The sequence below is a fragment of the Chiloscyllium plagiosum genome, unplaced genomic scaffold (genome assembly GCF_037043375.1).
Source record: "Chiloscyllium plagiosum isolate Xiang-an unplaced genomic scaffold, Cpla_swu_hap1 HiC_scaffold_20, whole genome shotgun sequence".
In the NCBI taxonomy this organism is placed as follows: Eukaryota; Metazoa; Chordata; class Chondrichthyes; order Orectolobiformes; family Hemiscylliidae; genus Chiloscyllium; species Chiloscyllium plagiosum.
This window is the reverse complement of record NW_028270158.1, coordinates 30800498-30826859: the sequence shown is the minus strand read 5'-3', so window position 1 is coordinate 30826859 and position 26362 is coordinate 30800498. Positions and strand designations below refer to the sequence as shown.

Genomic DNA, 26362 nt, shown 5'->3' with positions numbered 1-26362 from the left:
ACAAGTCTTCAAAAAAGTTAATTAATACAGTGCCTTTTTTAGAAGTCCAGTGATTTCTTGTTTAATGTTCTATCCAGTGGTCTAACCGTTTTTAGAGTGATGGTGCAATATACCACTTACATCAATGATTTCTGACTATTGCTACTTCTGATTTCTACCTATACTGATTCTATTTTTTCATATTCTGAGGCCAAATTTTTTTCTCAGGAATTTTCTTTTGTAATCCTTTACCGTCAGCACTACTCTTTCTCCTTTGTCCTTCTCTCTGTCTTTTGGAATATTGTATTCCTTGAAATATTTTTTTCCCAACCTTGATCATCTTGTAACTATATTTCTGAAATAGCAATTAGATCTAAATCACTTTCCTCTATTTTTGCCTGCAGTTCATCTATAATATTGCAGAAGTTTCATGCATTCAGATAAAGAACTTTAATTTTATAAATAATTCTATTCCCTACAATGACATTATTCACTGATGTACAATTTTTTTTTAACTCACTGTCCCTTCCCATTTGGTTTTATCCATTAATGTGCCTTGATTTTTCTCTTTGGGTTTCTAAAACCCCCTGCCCACAAACTCTGGTTAAGTGATTGACCAGGACACTAGTCCCAGCCTATTAAGGTGGAGTATGCAAGTTAGCTTGTTGAGCCTGAAGGTTTGTTTTCAGATGTTTCGTCACTATACTAGGTAACATCATCAGTGAAAGTCTCTGATGAAGTGCTCGTGGTATATCCAGCCTCTCTATTTATAGATCTTGGTTTCTTAAGGCAGGTGACATCATTTCCGGTTCTTTTTTTCCCAAGGGAAAGTACATAGGGTCTAAATCGATGTGTTTATTGATGGAGTTCTGGTTAGAATGCCATGCCTCCAAGAATTTTCATGCGTGTCTTTGGTTCGCCTGTCCTGTGATGTGTGTGTTGTCCCAGTCAAAATAGTGTGCTTCTTTGTATGTATAGAAACTAGTGAGAGTGGATCATGTCTTTTGATGGCTAGTTGGTGTTCATGTATCCTGGTGGCAAGTTTCCTGCTGGTTTGTCTGATGGAGTATTTTCTTGCATGGTATCTTGTAAATGACATTAAGTTTTGCTGGTGGTATCTGTTGGATCCTTTAAGTTCATTAGTCATACCACGGTGCCAAGGGGTCCGAGTAGTCTGGAAGGCGTTTCTGATGTGTCTTTGATGTCAGGTAATGTGGCTATAGTTTTTGGTTGTGTTGTGTCTGCTTGTTTGGGTTTGTTTCTGAGGAATCGGTGGATTGTGTTTGTTGGTTACCTGTTTTTCTTGAAAACATTCTATAGATATTTTTCTTCTGCTTTTCGTAGTTCTTGGGTGCTGCAGTGAGATGTGGCTCATTTAAATGAGATGTAGCTCATTTAAATAATGTCTTGATGCAGCTCCATTTGTGGGTGTTGGGATGATTTCTTCTGAAATTAAGTATTTGGTCCATGCGTGTTGTTTTTCTGTAGACACTGGTTTGAAGCTCTCCGTTAACTGTATATTCAACTGTCACGTCTAGGAATGGGCGTTTGTTGTCGTTCTCCTCCTCTTTTGTGAATTTTTTGCTTGTCAGGATATTGTTGATGGTGTTATATGTTACCTCTAATTTGTTCAATTTTGTGATGACAAAGGTGTCATCTACGTAGTAGACCCAAAGTTTGAGTTGGACAGATGGGAGTGTCAGCTCGTTCAAGTTTCTGCATTACTGCTTCCTGATTTTGACTCCTGATATTGGTGATCCCATAAATGTTCTATCGACTTGTTTGTAGGTTTTGTTATTGAATGTGAAGTGGGTGGTGAGGCACAGGTCCACTAGCTTGAGGATGTTATCTTTGCTGATGAAGTTGGTGCTGTCTGGTGTTTGTGGTTCTGGTTTTCCTAGTAGTGATGCCAGTGTTTCTTTGGCCAGGTCAATGTTAATTGATGGGAAAAGGGCTGTAACGTCAAATGAGACCATTATTTTATCTCTTCTGTCTTGGTGTCTTTGGTGTTCAGGAATTCTTAGGTGGAGTGAATGGAGTGGGGTGAATCTTCAATTATGTGTTTTAGTTTTTGGTGGAGTTCTTTGGCTAGTCTGTATGTTGGTGTATCAAGTAGGGAGTCTATGGGTCTGAGGGGGGCCCCTGGTTTGTGTATTTTTGGTAATCTATAGAAGCATGGTGTGTTTGATCCGTCAGGTTTCATATTTTGGAAGTCTGTCCTGTTTAATTCTCCTGATTTTTTAAGTGCTGTTAGAAAAGATGAGATTCTGTTTAATAGCTGTGGGGTTGGGTCTATCACCACCTGCTGGTAAGTGTCAGTATCTGCAGGTAGAACATTTGCCTTTTAAAGATAGATTTTTAAAAAATAATGGTCATGCATCCCTTTTCTGCATGTAGGATAACAATATTTTTGTCTTTTTTAAGTTTTTCTAAGGCTTTATTTTCTTGACCATTAAGCATGTTTCCTTTCTTTTTTTTTTGGCTTAATGTAGGTGCAATAGCTTACCTTATGGTCTGCATTTGAATCCACTTTAAAAAAATAACGGTCTTTCAAAAGAAATACACCAGACCATAAGACAAGCTATCCCATTCCTAGACATAGCAACTAAACGTACAGTTGACGGAGAGCTTCAAACCAGCGTCTACATAAAAAACAGCACACATGGACTGAATACTTAATTTCAGAAGCAATCATCCCAACACCCACAAACAGAGCTGCATCAAGACATTATTCCAATGAGCTACATTACACTACAGCACCCAAGAACTACAAAAAGCAGAAAAAAAATCCATACAACATTTTCAAGAAAAACGGGTGCCCAGTAAACACAATCCACCGATTCCTCAGAAACAAACTCAAACAAGCAGACACAACACAACCAAAAACTATAGCCACGATACCTGACATCAAAGACATATCAGAAATTACTTCCGGAATATTCGGACCCCTTGGCACCACAAACCTACCAACACACTTAAACAGTGACTAATGAATTTAAAGGATCCTATAGATACCACCAGCAAACCTAACATCATTTACAAGATATCATGCAAGAACTGTAAAAAACACTAGATCAGACAAACCAGCAGGAAACTTGCCACCAGGAAACATGAACACCAATTGGTCACCAAAAGACACGACCCACTATCACTAGTTTCTATACATATAGACAAAGAAGGACACCATTTTGACTTGGACAACACACACATCATAGGACAGGTGAAACAAAGACACATATGAGAATTCTTAGAGGCATGGCATTCTAACCAGAACTCCATCAATAGACACCTCGATTTTGACCCTATCTACCTCCTTAAAAAAAAATGACATCACTCACCTTAAGAAACCAAAACCTATAAGTAGAGAGACGGGACATACCACGAGCACTTCACCAGAGACTCTCACTGATGTCAACTAGTATGGTGACGAAACGTCTGAAAACAAACCTTCGAGCTAACTTACATACTTATCATCAATCTGATCTGTAAATCTTCTCAAAAATCGCTATTGAAGTGGAGTCTATGTAAGATCTGGGGTTCATTTTAAATTAGTTGTAAGATTTAAGTGAATGATAATTATAGATTGAATTAAGATAGTTGACAGTAAAAAGGGATGTCAGATTCTAACTAGTTACTAATTCTACCAAATGAGAGTGTCTTCACAAAATTCACGGAATTTATTAGCTTAACCATATTAATGACAGAAATGCATCATTTAGCGAAGGAATTTGGTAAGCAGTCTGTCCATTTTGGAACACTGGCTGATTGACAGAGTCTTTTGATATGTTCTGTTGACCAAAATCTATCTTCTTTCTTTTCGTTTCTTCTTGCTATGTGCCTGGCTGCTATGAGTTGCTGTTTATTAACCCTTACCAGCCATTACTGCTGTGTTGTGACTGTCCTTTAATTGGTTTCACAGTGCACGATCAGTTTCTGATTGGTTGGGTAGATTATGAATAATGCCACATTCGTTTATTAAGGGTGATGGTCGTCTTACTAATGGCACTTCCTGTTATCTCCAGACTGATAACCTGAGGTTTCAGTTACTCAATGTGGGTGCACCAAGAATCAAACCTCTGTCTCTCCAACCATACTTAGAGCTAGTTGACTCTCTGCCAGTTAGCAGGTGGCTCAGGTAAAATCCAGAGTTGATTACCTTTGACATTATGCATCTTAATTTGGACCTTAATTCATTAAATTCTCCTTTAATAAAGGAGCTTCATTCTATTTTCAGTCTGTGCTATGCTTGCTATTAGATCATAAGACCATATGATTTTGGAGCAGAATTAGGCCATTCGGCCTGTTGTATCTGCTGTGCCATTTAATCATGGCTAATATGCTTCTCAACTCTAATCTCCTGCCTTCTTCATGTAATCCTTTATCCCCTTTTTTTTTCTTGGAGTAATTGATGGTATATTGTTGCAAAAACAAATTCTGTGTCTCCAACCTGTGTTGCTCCTGGTCTAGGAGATCCTTGTCTATCACTGGGAGCCAATAACTGGCATTCTATTGCACATAATTATTTTACCCTGGTGAGGTCTGATTACCCTCCTTCCCCCCCCCCCCCCAACTAATTTTAGTTTAGTTCAATAATAAAAATAGTAGATGCTGAAAATGCTCAGAAGGTCTGGCAATATCTGTGAAGAGAAAAATATTGTTGATGTTTCAGTTTCTACAGTATATTGCTTTTATATTTTACTTGTGTTTACAGTATGTGGAAGATTCCAAGTTTGATCGCGTTAATCTGGATTCAGTAACTGCACTTTTTCAGACCATGTCTGGCCTGGCTCACCTGCATTCCCTCAATATTGGTGAGGACCTTCTTACATTTCAATATATAATCTAAAAGTAATTTAGTTAATTTGGCTCATCAGGTTAACATTTGTGTTCCTGTTTATGAAGTACTTAGTGTAATCATGTTCTCTTCATTCAACCTAATGTTTACTATTCCATGAAGCTGAGTCCCAAATTTCTCTTCACTTTCTATACACTTTACTATTCAAATTATTCTTAACTCTCTCTGTTTGACTTTGCATATTTGTTAATGCACCACCTAGTTTAATACTGTGCTTCCACCCATCCTCACTATCTCCGTGTTCTTATTATTCCAGATAGTCTAGTCCACTCTTTCCTTCACTCTGCACATCCTTTAATAATCCACTTAGTTTAATCTCAATTTCCTGCTTGCTCCTCATACTCTTCGTGTTTACACCCTGTCTAATCCTATCTCTTCTTTGTTCCCTTTGATTTTTTTCCTCTTGAAGTAACTTTCTAAATCCTAAAAATTAATTAATTCTGCTCACTAACGTGGACATTTTGGACCAAATGGGCTGTTTCCAGGCTGTAAATACTACGTGATACCTCAACAGCAGTTTGTTGCAGACAATTCTACATTCTAACCTTGGTCCCTGTAAAGTTCTCTTCTAACAACCCATTCAGTTCTTTTTGTGATTATTTTAAATTTATGCTCCCTTTTGTAATTGCTAAATACTTTTGAAACTAAAGTACCTTGGAATCAGTTACTCTGGATGAAATTTCCCAGCACCTGAACAATGTGGGCATTGGGGAATCAGTTGGGAAAATTGAATGAGATTGGCAGAAATTAGATTCTTGTTGTTGAGAAATAAAAGTCCAATTCCAAACCAAGTTTTGATTGACAAGGTGAGAATCTCGGTAGAGAGCAGCAAGAGGTCTATTTGCATAATGCCGTAATTATCTCACTACACCAGTATGTAGTTTTCCAATTTCACACCATTGAATAGAAGATAGATGCCAACAACTCCTGACACTAGGGTTCCTAGTAACTACAGTCCACTGTTTACTCCTCCAGGCCTCCATCTTGGACAGCAGTAACCAACATCCTAGGATGCAGTCCAGGGCAGTGACTGGCACACCCCTATCCACAGGTGTTGTTATTTACTGCACTCTCATGGCACATTTCTGACCCATTTACAATATGGTTCTGCACTTCAGTGCTACAGTTTGGAACACACTAGAACCTTTTATTGTATTGCTGCTGCCTTGACAGTTTGTGCACAGGACGAAGCATCCATCTCATGGACTGGACTGGGTGCATCTCAGGACTCCTCACTTGTTATCTCAGCACTCACTGACACTGCCCTTACTGCAAAACAGACAACATTTTTGCCTTGCATTTTTCCAATTTTCTCCCTGAGCCAGACCTTAAAGGCCGCTGCCTTTTAATGCAGAGACAAAGCCCCAGCCTGGTTGTCAGCAATCATCAGTCAATGGGGTGGACATGTTGCTGTATGGCACCATGCTATATTAAGCTCACATCTACGCAATGAGCGAGCAGCAATCACAGAAAACAATTGATGTGCTTCAACCAAATGGCCACATCCCAAAGTCTCGAGAGAATTGTCCTCAGATAGTCCAAGAGGTGATACTTGCAGTCAGGAAATCCCAGCCAGCCAAGGTCAGCTTCCATCTCAGTCTAGGGGCTAGCACTTGGTCAGTAAACTGATTGGCACATCCAGTCTCAAGAGATCCTTATCAATAGAGACCAGGGAGTGAGCCATGGTCAGTCCTACACGTCCAGTGCAACCAGCCCTTGGAGTTGCAGTAAGTCAGTCATGGAACTGGATAGAGATCAGTCAAGGGTCTTAGCACTCATCAGTCAGGGCTGTCAATCCAAGTCTTTTGGGGGTTTGGACACTATCAATCTTAGAGGACAGCTCAATGAAGATCAAGGAGAACTATCAGAGGACACTACTGTGGTATGAAGTTGGGGATGTTAATTGTGAGAATTGGAGGCAACATGCTGGGATGTAGAGGGGACAATAATTGTGATGGCAGGGGAAACTCAGTATATAAGTTGGGGGAAGACAGTAGTGCATTGAAAGACATGGGTTGTGTGGGAGGGGAATCATCAATGATCACAACCATCCTGCCTTTGGGAGAGGGGATAAGTAGTGAGCATGACAATTGGCATGACTAAGCTGTAGGGATTGGGACATGGTGGTTAATGTTAAGAGATAAAGTTGTAATTCAAAGTTGTAATTCATATGGGATTGTATGGAAGCTCAGTACTGATGGGGTCAACAAGGATTGCAAGAATCATGGAGGTTCAGGGTGGGGCTGCCTTTTATTACCAGGCTGAGCTTATTGCTCATTATGCCAAATATGACCTGTGTTGCCTTCAGTACTCATGCGATTCATAAATGTGCACTGTAAATGAAAAATGGCTGAGACGACACCCAAAGTAGGGTGGAGTAAGTTTTGTTTTCTGTCTGAGAACGAGGACTCTACTTTTGGAAGCAATGCAAGGCTTTTCAGGGGTCAATTGCATTAATGTGGCACGAGCACCATTCAGATTAAAGTTGTCATCAGCAATCACTCGCAAGCGAACATGATTGTTCATGTAGGAATTTCCAATATCACTGGTCACGTGTTCTTTGGGTCCTTACGTGACCAATGAGCCCAATCCAAGAGCGACAACTCCAACCACATTAGGCAGGTGTTTCTGGAAGAAGGAAGTAGTCCTTGGCCTTGAGATCACTGGCATTCTTTTCTCAGGGTTCTTTTCTATTCTTCCTCTTGCTGATTCTCAAAGAATTATTTCCCTTCATATAGAACGTTCCTCCAGGTCACTTCCTTCTGAGTGAGTCTCAATCCAGGTATTCCTTCAGTTAAACACCTTGTACAGGACCTCTTTTAATGTGGAAATGCTATTGCACATTAGCAGATACATGGTCCTTGACAGAATGTACAACCAGATCCAGTGGCAAGAAGACCTTGATGACTAGGGATTTCCCTATTCTGCTCCTTCCATCCCTCTTCACAGCTGTTTATGTCCCACAAGCGTCTTTTATCTAAATGACTGCTGAGGACTTGTTTTCGATTGCTTTTGTTTGGTTTCTTCCCTCTGACGTTACTTTCATGGGTGACCCTGCCAGAAATATGTAAAACCTGGTCACAAGCAATCTTAACCAAGTCATTGGTCATTGCAGATTGAAGATAGTCATCTCTGTAAAACAGGAGTAATCACACGTGAATTTAGAAGTGGCACTTGTGGACTATAATTCACAAAAATACTCCAAGATCTCATATGTTGCACAAGGGGTCAGAACTGATTCCTTTCACCATGAACTGTAAATATTCACCAACATGCTTTTCTGTGCTATGTTGTCTTTCTTAGCTAATGTGGGGGTGGGAGGACAAGGCATCAGAAATCATACTGCACTTATAATTTCCTGCTATATTTACACAACATGGCATGTACTATATATTTTGAAATGATCCCATCGTCATGGGTTCTTGTAGCGGTATTCCATGGTTTCAACATTCCTTGTTAGAATTCCTGTATGTCTTAGTGTAGGGATGACCATGCTAAACTGTCACTTAAGAGTGATGGAAATGCCAATTGCTTATATTACTAAGGGCCTCTTCTGTTTCTTGTATTCTCCAAGAATGATGTATTCAGCTGCAGCAGGGGTATTGTTGCATTTGCTGTGGTACTACAAAGACACAGAGAACCTGAGGACAATAGATTGGTCAGCAAGCCCAGGACCAACAACTACTTCTAGTGACTGCTGAACAGCTCCACATGAAGACATCACAGCAGAAGGACCCTCAGGATTCACAGGAGCTACAGGATGTCCAGAGTTTTCCATCCTTGATGCTGTTTCCTCTAGATGAATGAAGCACATAGTTGCAACGCAGATCTAAGATTTTCCAGGACACACTCAGAACTCTGCCAATTGCTGGGGATCTGCAACAAGGGGAGTGGGTAGCCATCCTATCCTGGTAGACATTAAGGTGACAGCTGTGCCAATTTTTTATCCATCTGGCTGCTTCCAAGGATCCCTTGGGGAGATGTGCATATCTCACTAACAACCTGTAAATCTAGCAAGGCAGTTACCAATGTAATTTGTGCAAATTCACACAGTTTCATCTAATTTCCTTGTGCTAAGGTCAAGGCTGCAGAGGGGCAGTATGCTTTGACAAATACAAGTATTTGTATTTGTCAAATACAAATACAAGCATCCTGAGGGCATATAGACTGTACACACATTGTGTTGACAGTGCCATATCATAACAAAGTTGATGATCATGTATTTTATTCTGTCAATGCACAAATCATCTGTAGTCATTGCTACCACATCTTGAAAGACAAGTGACCCTGGAAGTCGAATGATACCTATATCCTTGAGAACTTTCAGTTTGCTGCTTTGTTTCAAGGATTGTATGCCTTACAAAGATAGTTGCTGGGAGACGAGCTAATTCTCTGTAACCATGGTGGTCCTCTCCAATATACAATCCCTGGCAGAGGCCAGGTAAAAATACAATGCAGTCCATCCTTTGACCTGAGCTATCTTAGAGCAGATGATAGCCTGCTGAAGATGAAGTTCCAACTCTTGGATTGTTCTGGGAGGCATTTGCAATACATTCCAGATAACCCTAGCATGATGTACATGGAGCAGGATGTGATAAACATTGAAAAACTGGGAGAATGACAGTGATCTTCCATATAGGAAGATAAGAACATTGACCAGAACAAAGGTCACCTTTTGCATGATATGGCTTCTGTTTGTGTATATTTTTCTTTGCATTTTCTGTTGGTGAATAAAAGTGAATACATTTAACCATCTGAAGATTTTTCAGTATGTGATACTCCCACATTAAACAGCGAGATGTAAGGCTACACTGGGCATTGGGATAGAGCTAGCTCAGCTGAGACAGTCTTCTCAGGTGGACTAATACTAAGACTATGTAGCTTGATCCTTAAATAGATATATGTTTATGAATGTGTACTTGTATTTGCATTGAAGTGTCAGCCATACTAACAATGTACCCTGGAAGCATGTGTGTTTTGTTACCTTCCTGCTACTTTGCACGGTGAAGGGCAACTCCTGACTCGCAGCAAAACCTAAAATTGCTGGAGAAACTTAGCAGGTCTGGCAGCTTGCTTGACCAGGTGCATAACTGGGTTTTAAAAATGTCACTAGCACTGGAAATTCCAAGAGGTCCCAGCAAGAGTGAGTACTTCTGCCTCTGTAAGAGAAGATATGACAAGCAAGAAGCCATTGAGGTGAGGTGCACTGGTAATGAGATTAATTTTAAAATGTAGCTTGGGAAATCTCATTAGGATAATGGAGAGAATCCCTCTGTGAAACTTAACAATATTGATACTTAGCCAATTTCCAGTAAAATTCAGACGTCTTTTATATCAGCAAGTTGCTATTTGTTAGCCAAACCTGATCATCATTTTATTTCTGGAATTCTGGTTCTAGTCCATCGAGATTTGAAACCACGTAACATCCTTATTTCTCTGCCAAACTCTCATGGGAAGGTGAGGACAGTGATCTCTGACTTTGGCCTCTGTAAGAAACTGTCTGTTGGGCATCACAGTTTCAGCCTGCGGTCTGGCATACCTGGAACAGAGGGTTGGATCGCACCAGAAGTCTTAAGAGAGGAGCCTAAAGATAAGCCTGTAAGTATTGGCATAAAGATAGTCTGTTTATTCTCAAAACAAGGCATTTTGGGTAAACAACCTCAGAGGATCAAAATTACAAGGCGACAAAGAAAATTTGGAAATGGCCATCAGATCAGTGAGCAACTGACTGACAAAATAAAGATTGATTTTTTTCATGGAGATCTCCTCAATTGGAAACTGTCACAACAACCTGTCACAACAACAAAATTTACCTTTATTTTCTCAGCTTTAGCAAACATGTTTGGATCTCTAATATTTTCTGATTTACAGTGAGTGGCTAACTAGTCAACTGTATGTTCATTCAAGTGTTAGAGATTTCATTATTTTTTCTGAAAAAACTGACACTTAAAACTTTAGCCTATCCATATTGAGAATGGTAGTAATGGTAACTGTAAATTGTTCTGTCAGTGAAACTGGATTGAGAACAGGACTGTGATCATGTGAACTGGACTGATTTCTGGATTCAGGACAGGTGAGCAAGGTTTACCTCAGGATTCAGAACAGGTGAGCAGGGCTGACCTCTGGATTCGGGACTAGTGAACAAGGTTGACCTTGAGATTCAGGACAGGTGAGCAGGGTTGACCTCAGGATTCAGGGCAGCTGAATATGGTTGACCTCAGGATTCAGGACAGGTGAGTAGGATTGACCTCAGGATTCAGGACAGGTGAGTAAGATTGACCTCAGGATTCTGGACAGGTGAGCAGGGTTGACCTCAGGATCCTGGACAGGTGAGCAGGGTTGACCTCAGGATTCAGGACAGGTGAGTAGGGTTGACCTTAGGATTTGGGGCAGGTGAGCAGGGTTGACCCGGAGTCAGGACAGGAGAACACAGTTGACCTGAAGATTTTGTATAGGTGAGTAGGGTTGAATTCGAGACAAGTAAGCAGGTAAGAGTAGAGGGTGGATGTAGTATATTTGGAGTTTCAGAAAGCATTTGCTGAGATCCTCCACAGGACATTGGTGAGCAAAATTAGACACATTAAATATGAGGTAATGTATTGAAATGGAAGGACAATTGGCTAACAAGCAGAAAACAGTAAGTAGGAATAAGTGGGTCATTCTCACATTGGTAGACTGTGACTAGTGAAGTACTGCAAGGATCAGTACTTAGTCCCCAGCTGTTCACAAAATATTAACAATTTGGATGTGGGTTCAAATGTGTTATTTCCAGATTTGCAAATGATAAAAATTATAAGCAGTAATGTATCTGCTGAGGAATGTGGAAAATGTTTTCAGGAGAATTAAGAAAGTCTTAGTTTTTGAGCAAGAACGTGGCAGATGGAATATGATGTAGAAAAGTGTGAAGTTGCTTACTGTTATAGGTAGAAGAAATGTGCAGAGTATTTCTTAAATGGTGAGAGGTTGAAAAGTGTACATGTGTGAAGGAGTTTGGGTGACATAAAAAAAGTCACTGAAGTCTAACATGCAGGTACAGCAAGCTATTAGAAGACTAATGCAATATTAGCCTTTATTGCAAGAGGATTTGAATACAGGAATAGTGAATTCTTGCTTCAATTGTACAGGAGCTTTGTTAGACTGAACCTGGAGTAGTGTATGCAGTTTTGATCTCCTTATCACGGGAAAAATACTATTGCCATAGCGGAATGCAATGAATGAACACCACATGGACTCAGAATGGTGAGGCAGTCCTGTGAAGAGTGATTGGGCAAACTAAACTGGGTCTTCATGCTCTAGAGTTTTGAAGAGCAAGAGATGATCTCATTGAAATCTACAAAATACTTAAAGGGAGAGTCAGGGTAAGTGTTTCCCTGGTTGGGGAGTTTAGAACCAGGGTGCATAATTTAAAAATAAGGGGGATGCCATTTAGGGCTGAGGTGAGGAGAAATGATTTCATTGGGAGGATAATGAATCTTAGGAATTCTCTATCCCTGATGGCTGTGGAAGTTTTTGAGTACATTTAAAGCAGAGATTGATAAATTTTTGATTATTAGTAGCATGCAGGGTTATGGGGATAGTGTAGGTAAAAGGCATTGAAGTTTCAATCATATTAAGTGATGAAGAAGTTAATGGGCTGAGTGGCCTACTCCTGTTCTTATGTTCCTGAGGGATATGAGGGGCAGACAGGAGAGTAGGGTTGAGATCACAACTCGATTAGCAATGATCTTATTTCATGGAGGAGTAGGTTCAAAAGAATGAATGATCGAATTCTACTTGTGTTATGTCATTTTTGAGTACTGTGTCCTCAGAGTCAGAACCACTTCAAAAAAAGCACTTGTATTTTCCCAACAGACATATGCAATTGACATTTTCTCAGCGGGCTGTGTCTTCTACTACGTTATTTCAGAGGGAAAACATCCGTTTGGCGATCCTTTGAGGCGGCAAAGCAATATAGCACTTGGAAAATACAATTTACAGCACTTTGAGCAAGAGATATATGGTAAGGACTTTCTTTGCATAGCTTTGGCCTAGCACCCACAGCTAGCCTCATCGGAAATCTGGAGAGTATAGCCAATAGTTCACATGCAGTCATTCAAATTATTGTTCCAGCCTTGTTCAAATAGATTTAGAATATTTGTTAAGCTTTTTTTGGTCTGCTAGTGAAAGTTGGAAATCATCACATCTCTCGATTGGATCTCCTGGAGTAAATGTTTAATATAGCATTTACCTTCATACTCAAATGAATATCCCTATGTTTGAAGCTATCTGAACATCCATAAGACATGGAAGCAGAAATAAGTTATTCAACCCATCAAGTCTGCTGCACCATTCAATGATCTGATATTCTTCAACTTCACTTTCTTGCCTTTTCCCCATAACCCTTGATTTTCTTCTGATTAAAAATCTTTCTACTTCAGCCTTGATTATATTTAATGATGTAGCCTTAACAGCTCTCTTTGATAAAGAATACCACAGATTCATTGTCCTTTGAGAGAGAGAATTTCTCTTACTCTGAAATTATGCACTGTGGTCCAAGACTCTTCCACGATGGAAACAACCTCTCAGCATCAACCCTGATAAGTCCCCTAAGGATCTTATATTTCAATGAGGTCATCTCTCGTTCTTCTTACCTACAATGAGTATGATGTGCACAACCTCTCCTCCTAAGGAAATCGCTAATACCCCGAATCAACTTTGTGAACCTTTTCTGGATTGTCTGCAATGCCATACTTCTTTCATTAGATAAGGAAACCAAAACTGTTCACAGTATTCTATCAGAGATCTGATCAGTGTCTTGTATAGTTTTAGAAAGACTTCTCTGTTTTTATATTCCTTTCGTTTGAAATAAAGGCCAACATTCCATTTGTCTTCCCTCTTGCTCATTGAACTTGTACATAAATCACAAAATCTAGCATATGAAACCCCCAAATCCCTGTTTGCTGCAGCTTTCTGCAATATTTCCCTATTATTCCTGCCAAATCCATAACCTCTCATTTTTCTAGATTTAATTCTGCTGGGGAGTTTTGCCCACTCATGTAATCTGCCTATATCCTTCCGTAGACTCCTTATTTAATCCTCACCGCTTGTTTTCACCCTATTTTTGTGTCATCCACAAACTTGGCAACACTGCATTCATTTCCCTCATCCAAGTTGCATACCAGCATCCAGAGGCCAGCACAATTCTGTGACAACCTGTTCTAAACTGGAGATACCAAAGACTAGTTCTTCCAACACTAATGCATAGAGTAATTATGGTGCAGAACACCATTCAACCCATCAAATCCATGTGAGCTCTCTGTAGAACAATCCAGCCAGCCCCCACTTACCCATTTCTGTACCCAAAACCCTGCAAGGTTAATTCTCTCAAGTGCTTATTTAATTCCCTTTTGAAATCATTTATCTTCTCTGCTTTCACTGCCCTTATGGTCAGCGAGTTGCAGGTCATTACTGATCACGTAACATGTTTTTCCTTAAATATCTCTCATAATCTTTGAGCAAAACCTTAAATTTATGTTCTCTAATCCTTACATCATCAACTAGATTGGATTAGATTAGATTCCCTACAGAAACAGGCCCTTTGGCCCGACAACTAGTATGAGTAGCTTTTTTCTGTCTACCTTATCGAACTAAATCTGTCATAATCATGCACACTTCTTTTAAATCTGTGCCAAAAAGAAAAAAAAAACAGCTTCACCACCTTAACCTTATAGCCAAATTTGCTTATATACCTGGAACCATTCTGGTTAAATACCTCTGTAACCTCTAAAGGAGATTCTTCCTAAATTGTTGTGCTCAGAACTGGAGGCAAGTTTCTAGTTGTGGCTTAATCAGAACTTTGTAACTCTATGATTTGTGCTCACACCTTTATTAATGAATCCTAAGGTCCAATGTAATTTGATTACTACTTTTCCGATATGTCCTGTGACCTTCAACTTCTATGCACACAAAGTCATAGAGTCATAGAGATGTACAGCACGGAAACAGACCCTCTGGTCCAAATCAACCAGATATCCTAAATTAATCTTGTCCCATTTGCCAGCATTTGCCCCACATGCACATCTATTTATCTTCAGTATTGTGCCCTTAACTGTTTATATTACCTTTCCCTAACCCTTCTGCGAAAATATGATACCTCCACTTCTTTGTATTTACTATTGTCTGTTTACAATGGATTGATATTGTCCTAATGTTTGTTATACCTCCAAGAATGGTACCATTGCACATATTGAAATTTTATTTTGTATTCCAATATCCAGGTCATTTATCAAAAACAAATCCCAGCATAGACCTTTGGGGAACATCAGTGTCTAAATCCTCCAGTCTGAAAAACAATTCTTTACCACGACCTGCTATTTTTTGTCCATAAATCAGCTAACATATTCTCCTATTCCTTGGACCTCCATTTTGATACACAGCTTTTTACATGATACTTTGTCGAATACTTTATTAAAAGCCATGTGGACATCATTCATTACATTCTCTTCATGAACCTCTTCTGCTACTTTATCAAAAAATGTACTTTAGATTAGTCAAGTAAGATATGCATTTTCCAAATCAAATTTTTTGAAGTACTGTTAATTTTTCTGATAGTTATTGTTTCAAAAACCTTACTCGTTGAATTGATAGGTTTATAGTTACTATGAATGCCTTTTCACCCTTTCTTGAACACTTGCATCTTTCCAATCCTCTGATATCCAGATATCCTGCCCTATATCTAGGAAAGTTAGGAAGATTAAAGCTAGCACTTGCACTATTTTCAACCACCCTAATTCCTTATCGATCTGAGACGTAAGTCATTAAGACCATTCGGCTTAACTATTCTAACTTTGCAAGTATAATCCACCTAACCAAATTTCACCTCATCCATCACCTTTACCATTTCTGCTTCTGTCTACATTTTATCACTATCCTCTTCATTATAAACACCAATAAAAGTACTCACCAAGCATTGTAGTTTTACCTTACAACTACCTTCTTGGCCCTGAATGGACTCTATCCTCTTCTTACTACCCATTACTGTTTACATCCTGGAAAATTTTAGTTTATCTGGTAGACCATTTCAGTATGCCCCTTTTTTGCCACTTTGATTTTACTTTTCCCTTTCCCTCTCCTCTCAATTGTTGGCATTTGCTATAGTTATAGAGAGTCATAGAGTTGTATAGCACAGAAACAGACCCTTTGGTCCAACCCATCCATGCTGACTAGATATCCTAAATTAATCTAGTCCCACATGCCAGCACGTGGCCCATATCCCTCTAAACCTGTCCTATTCATACACCCATCTGGATGTCTTTTAAATGTAGTTATTATACTAGCCTCCACCACTTCTTCTGGCAGCTTGTTCTATACATGCACCACCCTCTGCATGAAAATGTTGCCAACCACCCCTAGACCTAGGGACTAGGGTATTTTAGGGTGACACGGTCGCTCACTGGTTAGGACTACTGCCTCAAAGCACTAGAGACCTGAGTTCAATTCCACCCTCTGGCGACTGTGTGGAGTTTGCACATTCTCTCTGTGTCTGCGTGGGTTTCCTCCTGATTCTCCAGTTTCTTCCCACAATCCAAAGATGTGCAGGTCAGGTGAATTGGCCATGCTAAATTGCCCATTGTGTTAGGTGCATTAGTCAGGGTTAAATATAGGGTAAGGGAATGGGTCTGGGTGGGTCACTCTTCAGAAGGTTGGTGTGGACTTGTTGGGCCGAAGGGCCTGTTTCCATACTGTAGGGAATCCAATCTAATACTGTCTGTCTTGCTGTGATCTCCAGCATTTGTTTTCAGTACAGATTCCAGCATCTGCAGTAATTTGCTCCTATATTATGTCTACCTGGGACTTCACTTTTGAGGAACTATGAACCTGCACTCCAAGGTCTCTTTGTTCAGCAACACTCCCCAAGACTTTACCATTAAGTGTACAAGTTCTGCCCTGATTTGCCTTTCCAAATACAGCATCTTACATTTATCTAGATTAAATTCCATCTGCCAAGATCCCATTATACTCTGAGGTAACCTTTGCTGTCCACTCCACCACCAATTTTGGTGTCATCTACAACCTTACTAACCATACCTCTTATTTTCACACCCAAGTCATTGATGTAACTGACGAAAAGCAGTGGACCCAGCACCGATCCTTGTGGCACACCACTGATCAAAGGCTTCCAGTCGGAAAGATACTGCTTTACTATCTCCTTCTGTCTACTACCTTGGAGCCAGTTCTTTATCCAAATCGTTAGTTCTCCGTGTTTATCTATGTGATCTAACCTTGCTAACTGTCTACCTTGAGGAACCTTGTGGAATACCTAACTGAAGTTCATAAAGATCACGTCCACTGCTCTTCCCTCATCAATCCTCTTTGTTACTTCTTCCAAAAACTCAATCAAGTCAATTAGACATGATTTCCCACTCACGAAGCTATATTGACTATTCCTAATTAGTCCTTGGCTTTCCAAATACATATAAATCCTGTCCCTCAGGATTCCCTCCAACAACTTGCCCACTACTCATGTCAGACTCCCTGGTCTATAGTTCACTGGCTTTTCCTTAACACCTTTCTTAATAGTGGCATGATGCTTACCAACCTCCAGTCTTCTGGCACCTTACCTGTGGCTATCAGTGATACAAATATCTCAGCAAGGGGGGATCCAGCAATCACTTCCCTAGCTTCCCACAGAGTTCTAGGATACACCTGATCAGATCCAGGGACTTATCCACCTTTATGCGTTTTAAGATCTCCAGAACCTCTTCTGACATGTATTATGCATTCTCCATTTTTGTTTAATCATATTTGCCACCTTCTTTATCATCCAAAGAGCCTTGATATTGGTTTCCCTACTTTTCCTTCTTGTTGGAATGTACATAGCTCTGTATCTGAATCAGCAATTGATTCTTCCATGCTGGAGTGAGAATATACTGGTCAAGAAATTTCTCTTGAGCAACCTTCATAATTCATGTCTCTCTTTTTCTGTTTACTCCAATATTATCCCAATTGGTATATGCATACTTAAAGTCTCCTAAAATAACCATTCTCAAAAATTGTATGTTAACAATTTTCTTGAAGATTTGCTCTTCTCTCCCTCATTATTTTGTGGTATATAGAATTCTGGATGTAGGTTTGCTCACTGAGCTGGAAGGTTCGTTTCCAGACATTTTGAAACCATACTAGGTAACATCATCAGTGAGCCTCTGGATGAAGCACTGGTGGTATGACCCATTTTCTATTTATGTGTTTGGGTTTCCTTGAGTTGGTGTTGTCAGTTCCTGTGGTGACATCATTACCTGATGACAGGAAATGATGTTACCTAGTATGGTGACGAAACGTCTGAAAATGAACCTTCCAGCTCAGTGAGCAAATCTACATCCAGAACCTGAAGCTAAGCAACAAATTTCCTCAAAACTTCGCTAATATAGATTTCCACCTGTAGGACAATCATAAGCTTTTTGCTTCTCAGCTCTATCCAAGTAGATTTGTCCTTGCACCATTATTTTTGTCCTCTCTTTCCAACATCACAATGATGTCCTTAATCAGTACTATAATTTGACTGCTTTTTGCTCCTTCTCTGTTATTGCTGAGATCTGGGAATATCAAGTTTGTAATTGTCACTGTTCTCACGCTGCTACATCATATTCTCCCATGCTTATTTGCACTTGTAGCTCAGAAAACTTATTGACTGCACAGTATTTACATACATATTCTAAACTGTCTCGATATTCTTCATTGTACTTCCTAAACTACTACTAATATGGAAGTATTCCCTCGTTTAGTAGAATAAAGAAAATTACAGGCCCTTCGACCCTCCAACCTTGCACCAATCCATATCCTGTACCTAAATCTGTTGTCTATTTTCCAAGGATCTGCTCCTCTGTCTAGATACATCTTAAAAGACGCTATTGTGCCTGCCTCTACCACCTCTGCTGGCAACGCATTCCAGGTGCCCGCCACCCTCTGCGTAAAGACCTTTCCACGCATATTTCCCTTAAACTTTTCCCCACTCACCTTGAACTCAAGACCCCTAGTAATTGAGTCCCCTTCTCTGGGGAAAAAAAACTTCTTGCTGTCCACAATGTCTATACTCTGATCCCTTTATCCACCTTATTCCCCCTTTTTACTTCTACATGCTGGTGCCCAACCATGTGCCAATCTAGTTAAATCCTCCACAATGACATAGTGAACCTCCCTACAAGGACCCAGTTCTGTCAATGTGCAACTCATCTTTGAATAGGTATCACTTGCCCCAAAACTATACCGAATGTCCAACGAATATCTAACCCTTCGTTCTGTCTCATACCTCAAACCACACATTGCTCCTCCTTATATCCCTATTTCTATTCTCACTGGAGTGAAACATAGGATTAATCAAGGGATTATCACTTTTGAGGGCCTACTTTTTAACTTTCACCCTAGCTGCTGAAAGTCTGACCATAGAAAATTGATACCTACTGTGTTTATGTCTGGTATTGGCATGTACCACAATTCTGGCTCCTTCCTTTTCTGCTGCACAATATTCTAATATTCTGGATAATAAAAGAAAGGACAAAAAAAAGCACAGATCCTGTTGAATGGTAAAACCAGCAAAGGGCAGAAAAGCATCTTATAAGAGCTATTGAAAGGGATTATGAAAGAAAACTTGCCAGAAACATCAAAATCAGTGAAAAGAGATTTTATAGTCACATAAATTGAAAATAGGTGTCAGAGCACTAAAGACTTAAGTGGGGATATTGTCAATGACTATGGGGAAATGGCAAAGGTTTTTGAATAATTATTTTGCCTCAGTATTTACAGTAGAAGAGGATGATAGCTTTCCAGAAGTCTTGAGGAAATTAGTAGTGGATTGGGAAGAGGGGCTGAATTAAATTAAGGTAAGTAAAATGTCAGTGATAAGGAAATAAATGGAATTGAAGAGTGACAAATGCCCAGGACCTGACAGTTTCCTTCTGAGGGTGTTAAAGGAAGTACAAGAAAGTAATCTTTCAGAGTTCCCTAGATTCAGGAGTTATCCTTCTGGATTAGGAAATTGCTCAGTGTTGCTCCACTTTTCAAAAAGAATGAAAGAGGAAAACCAAGGATTACAAACAAGTTAGCCTAACGTCAGTGAAGGGGGTTTAAGTCTATAATCAAGGATGGGTTAACTGAATGTGCGAATGGGAAGTGAACAGGGTTAATGGATGTTGTTTCTATGGACTTTCAGAAGGCACTTGATGAAGTGCCACATAAGAAACTATTAACTAAGGTAGAAGACCACAGAATTGAGTATAAATTATTGTTGTAGCTGGGAAATGGGTTGAGTGGCAGATGGCAGAAAGTAGGGACAATGGGGAGATACTCAAATTGGCAGTACATAGCTTGTGGTTCCGATAAGGATCTGTATTAAGGTCTCAATTATTCACATTATTTATTAACAATTTGGATAGTGGCATACAAATCATACTTCCAAACTTGCTAATGACATAAAGTTAGACAGCATTGTAGACAGTGTAGATGATGGCATAAAATTACAAAGCGATGTATATAGACTAAGTGAATGGGCAAAACTGGCAGATGGAGTGTAAGTACATGTGAGGTTATTCATTTTGGACCCCAAAAATAGGTCAGGGTACTTTCTAGATGGTATGATGCCAAATACAATAAATGTCCAAAAAGACTTTGTGGGTTTTCAAAAAATAATCAAAAAAGCTAGTGTATTGGCCAATATGTCTAGAGGATTGGGATGGAAGGATGCAGAAGTTGTTGTGGTTCTGTTCGCCGAGCTGGGAATTTGTGTCGCAGACGTTTCGTCCCCTGTCTAGGTGAATCCTCAGTGCTTGGGAGCCTCCTGTGAAGCTCGGCGAACAGAACCACAACAACGAGCACCCGAGCTACAAATCTTCTCACAAACTTTGATGCAGAAGTTATGCTGCAGTTATACAAAATTCTGGTTAGACCCCAATTAGAGTGCTTTGAGCAGGTCTGGGCACCACCAGTTAGGAAGGGTATATTGGCCTAGGGAGCAAATACAATGTGAACTTTAAATCCATGTTCCGATTTTTACCTATCTTACATTATCAGCGTTAACAGATGGAGGCATTATGATTCACGATTTAATCACCAAGAAAAACATATTAGAAATTAAATATTCAAACAGTAAAATGAAAATACAGGAACAAATATATTTAGTCAATCTGAAGCCATGGAATGTCATGTGATGTCAAGATGCAGCTTAGCTGTTGCTGGCATTTCACCTCTGGAACCTTGTCTACTGCTTCAGAGGTTAGGTTATGAGGAGAGATTATACCAATTAGACATGCTTTTTTGAGAATTTATAAGGTTAAGGGGTGATCTAATCAAAGTCTTCAAGATATTTACAGGAAAAAACAGGTAGATAAAGATAAAGATCCCCTTTTTGGAGATTCCAGAACTAGGCAGTATAGTCTGAAAATTAGGGCCACTCCATTCAGGAGCGATGTTAGGAAGCTGTGTTAAGTGGGAATGGTGTAGCAATAGGAAAGCAATCAAGATCTCTCACTGTTCATTAGTTCTTGGTGGAACAGGAACATATTTACATTGGTAAAGAGAGGATTCGACTTGGCTGTGGTAACCTTACAGTCAATAGTTTAGATAATTTTAAAATTGAAAAATTACAACCTATCGCTTGGTTTTGTTTTAGAGAATGTTGTGGGCAGACACTTGATTGAACAAATGATTGATGAAGACCCAAAGCAGCGGCCCTCGGCTCAGTGTGTCCTGAAACATCCCTTCTTCTGGACTAAAGAAAAGCAGCTTCAATTCTTTCAGGTAAGATTTCTCAAAGGAAAATCAACAAAGTTAATGATGCTTCCATGAAACAGAGTGTGAAAGAGAACAATATTTACCAAGCTCCCTTGGATGCATTTTCCAAATGTTTCTTTATCACAAGGCTTTGGCACAATTACAGATCAGGAAATCCCAGAGCTGCCTGTCATATTTTTCCATTCTTGAATTTTAAAGGATCAAAAATCAGGAGAATCACGCCTGTAGTTTCAATTTAGAGGATCAGCCATTGAGATATGAAAGGAAAACCCACCATTCAATAACTGACATTACAAAATAGTGGATGGCTGTACCTATATTGTGAAGTATTAAACTAGAGTTCACTTGTGTAGAACATCTTTTACCAGTGTCATAAATTTGTGGCATAGTCTGAAATATTCTGAATTATTTGTGTTTGTGAGCCACTGAAATTAATTTGCAGGAAAATTTAAGTAATAAGAAAATATACAGGTTACTAATGGTACTTGGAACTACATTTTGATGTAATGCCATAGCAGATAATGTGATATAATTGTCCCTAAACGAGACTTCAAAATAAAATGAATGTTGAACTTTGAAGTAAATTTATAGGCAGTGTTTGACATGTAGAGCAGACTATCCAGCACCTAAAGGAGGACAGAAGGAACAATGTTCTGATGGACTGTCACACTCCACCCAAAACTTTCACTTTTCCTTTTAAGATGTAAATCAGCCAGCTGTGTATTTCCTATTTAAGTTCTTCACCTAAATGATGGAATTTTAATTGCCTGAGTTCAGGTCATAACAGCATAACTTGTCAAATTGTAATAATTGACAAATTAAGTTCAACACAGATAAATGATGTAATATGTTTTGGAAATACTAGGCCACTTACTCCTTAGAGTTAAGTTTTTAGGTGGCGTTGAACAGCAAAGGAGTCATGAAGTATAAATACACTAATCATGGAAATTTACACCACAGAATTCCTTTCCTCAAAAGATAGTGTATGCAGAATCTTTAAAGGTTTTAAGACAGATAGGTAGATTCTTGATTACCACGGGGATGAAGGATTATTAGTAATAAGCAGGAATAGACTTTAAAACCAGCCATGATATTATTGCATGATGGAGCAGGCTTGAAAGGCTGAGTGGCCGACTCATTTTTTGTTCATATTAGAAAGGGAAAATGAAACACCAGGTTTACTTCTTGAGGGATAAATTGCGAGGAAACCTGCTCTAACCTTAAGTTGGACAACACTTGGAGTGCTGTGTGCTTTTCTGCTCACCATATCATAACTAGACTGAAGTGGCATTGGAAAGATAATGCCAGAAATACATGGGTTTGAGTATTTGGAAGAGATTGATAAGCTGGTGCCTTCTTCTACTGGGGAAAAAGTGTTGAGAAGAAACCTAAAAGAAGTCTTTAAAATTATTAAGTATTTTCTTAGAGTGGATGCAGAGAACATTGTGGAAAAGAGCACAGTTTGGGCTTATTATAATACAGGATACTCACCAAGAAATTCAGTAGTGAACACAGAAGAAAAATCTTTACCCAGAGTATAAGGGAATGTGAATTTAATACCAAGAAGAACCATTGTAGTGAATAGTATAGTTTCATTAAGCGGAAGCCACATGAAGGAGTAGACAGTAGTAATTATATGGTAGATTGGATGAGGAATGATAACAAGAAGCCCAAGTGGTATATAAACATTGTTTTGGTCTTGTTGGGCCAAAGGATCTGTTTTAATGCCATAATCCCAGCAGAATTCTTTGGGACAGGACTTGACCTAGTGGTATTATCGCTGGACTGTTAATCCAGAAACCCAGGTAATGTTCTGGGTATCTGGGTTTGAATCCTGCCAAGGCAGATAGTGGAACTTGAATTCAATTTGAATTAAGAGTCTAATGATGACCATGAATCCATTGCTGATTGTCAGAAAAACCCATCTGGTTCACTAATGTCCTTGAGGGAAGGAAACTGCCCATCCTTACCTGGTCTGGCCCACAGCAATGTGGTTGACTCAATAGATGCTGATCTAGCCAGTGATGCCCACATCCTGTGAATTAATTTTAAAAATCTAAAGTGTATAGACTAAGAAATATTAATTATAATCTAGTGATGATTCTGCTCATAGTGTAGGATTGGTTTAATTTTGTAACTTGTAATGCCCTAAATTACATGTCTGCAACAAGTACAAATCTTTTTCTTGTAAGTAAAGTGAACTTTGATAGACTTTATTTATACTGTATGAGTTTAACCTCAACAAATTTAAAGAAAAATCCATAGTCGTTATTAGCATTTATCACCCACGCATCCTGCCCTTGAGAACATGCTGGTGAACCATCTTCTTAGGACAACTAAGATATCTTAGCAGGGCATTTAAAGATCAATCACATTTAATGAGGTCTGGAATTACTTACAGATCAGATTGAGTAAAGATCTTTCAGAACCAGTTGTGTTTTGACAGGAATTTATGCCAGAATTAGTTAATTAAAATTCCCCAGCAAGTGTAGGGTGATTTTGATTCATGTCTCCAAATCAATCGTCTGGAATTCTAGTCAAGTAACGTAACCACTATGTTACCATATCCACATTGTAGGTGGGGTTGTTAGTGGTTATGTTATGGACAAGTAATCTGTTTGTATAGTGTATCTCAGCACTAACAAGGATTTGAAGCTGGGCCTATATGTCTCAGCTACAATTGTTAGAAGCGCAGTAGAGTTGAATGTTATAGTCTGCTACACATTGTTCTGGACTGATATTTTGTTTTCATACTTTGAACCTGGAATTACTTGACACAACCTGCAAATAGCAACAAGTATGGAAATATAACACTGGAAAGTTACTGCACTGAAATACTACATTAAAAGTTCATTTTGTGCTTAGGATGTCAGTGACCGGATAGAAAAGGAACCATTAGAAGGGCAGATAGTTGGTAGATTGGAGTGCAACGGCAGAATGGTGGTGAGGACAAACTGGAGGATGCACATCTCTGTCCCTCTACAAACAGGTGAGCTATCCTTGAATGATCCTGCTTAATAGCTATAAATATAACTAAGATTCAGTTTACAGTATGTTTTCTTTCTTCCCCAGATTTGAGAAAGTTTCGGACATACAAAGGAAATTCTGTGCGTGACCTTCTCCGAGCCATGAGAAATAAGGTGAGGAACAGGCCTCGTGTTTCTTAGCCAAATCAAAGACTTAAGAATATAGCTGTTGGGATTTGGACTTAATTCTAAACCAATGATCAAAACTTAATCATACTGACAACAAGGACGGTTAATAACTTTGAAAGCAATACTAACAAGTTTATTTGGAGAACAAAAATTAATACTTAACATTCCACTAGTTGAGATATGGCACAATACATAGGTTTAATGAGTGTTGATCTGTCTTTCTTGTGAATTTCTGGACTTCTAAGGTCTTCTGTTTGATTCCTTGAACCTGGTTCTCTTGATTCACAATTTCTTTTGTTATTTTAACTTAGTTAAGTTAAATTTAACATGTATACACATTCCTTTTCCCCTTGAGACTTCTCGGTCTATCTTAACTATTAAAGCTGAAGCTACACTGGCGTCCTTCCCACACAAGTAAGTTACCTTTGCTAACTTTAACTCTCCCAACAAGTACCTGCTAGCAAGTGTCCTTTGCCAAAATGCTATTGCTTAGCAAATGCAAAGATCTTATTAACATAACTCTATTTTATAAACCTCATAATTAATGACTCCAAATCCATATTTCTGACTCTTGACCAACTAGAGGGTATTGTAACCTCTCACAGTTATAATGCTCAGGCCAATTATTTCAGTCAGTCAATGTTGTGAGCCTTCTAACTGTTGGCTATATCTGTATTTCTACAGGATGCCCCAGAACATGTGGTGGTCTGACCCCTTTTTGGCTATAACTTTCAATTTTTGTTTTGGTCTTAAAGCCACTTTACAATAACAGGCATTTAAGAGATATGCAATTTAAGACTTGTCATCACCAAGCTTATATACAGTACAATATGACAATGTTAAGCTTTTTCATTGCACCAACGTGCCAGCTTTTGTATCAAAGAAGAACTAGGAATGAGGACTAAAGCCACTTTTAAAAGGGAGTGTACAAGGAGGATTTTGGAGATGAAGAGATGTGATGAAGAGGAAATGGAATCCCAAAAAATGGGACTTCAGTGGTTGAAGGTTTTAAGTTAATAAAGATGTATACACAGCAGAGTAATATCTCAGAAATAGTGATGTGTGCTACTATGTTGGGTTAAAAGGTTTGTCAAGCTATATATCTTCAATAACACAAATAAAAATTAACAAAAGTATACATTTTAAAACAAGGTCTGCTGCCAATAAAATCCCATTCACTTTCATGTGATGTTGTTTACCTTATACTTGTAAGGGATTTTGTGTGAAACTCGTCTGAGTGATCTTGAGTCAGTACCTTGTGGGCATGAGAAAATAGCACACCACTATTCCTAATAAACTACCAGTTGTTAATGTTGTTCAGACATCCTTAAGACTGGCTGGTGTGGAAAATAGAGAATATCACAATGTTGCAGTCAGGAGAAGATTTTCAAAATTTAAGATGATTGATGCAGAGTGGAGGGAGCTATACTTTGCATGTGGCTGTGTTTTACTTCCAAGCATAGACTTGATGCAGCCGGGGGCTGCTTGAAATAGAAGTGTTCCATTTTGCCAGTGCAGTCATAAATCACCTCAATAAGCAAAAGAACATATTTTTGTTTTAAAAGTCAGATTACGTTTTAAAGACTAACATTTTAAAAGTTGTTTTCACATA

The 26362-nt window shown here is 39.0% G+C and overlaps 1 protein-coding gene across 3 annotated transcripts in view; it reads left to right on the top strand.

Moving 5' to 3' along the window:
• ern2 (endoplasmic reticulum to nucleus signaling 2) overlaps positions 1-26362 on the top strand; it is a 119789-nt gene that overhangs the window by 90683 nt on the left and 2744 nt on the right. For 2 of the 3 annotated variants that reach the window (XM_043711699.2, XM_043711698.2), the window contains exons 16-21: positions 4691-4790; positions 10233-10432; positions 12686-12833; positions 21474-21601; positions 24461-24584; positions 24668-24735. In XM_043711699.2, the coding sequence (XP_043567634.2) occupies positions 4691-4790; positions 10233-10432; positions 12686-12833; positions 21474-21601; positions 24461-24584; positions 24668-24735 (768 nt within the window). Of the gene's footprint in view, positions 1-4690; positions 4791-10232; positions 10433-12685; positions 12834-21473; positions 21602-24460; positions 24585-24667; positions 24736-25434; positions 26333-26362 lie in introns of those variants that run through there. The other variant, XM_043711703.2, reaches the window with a different exon arrangement.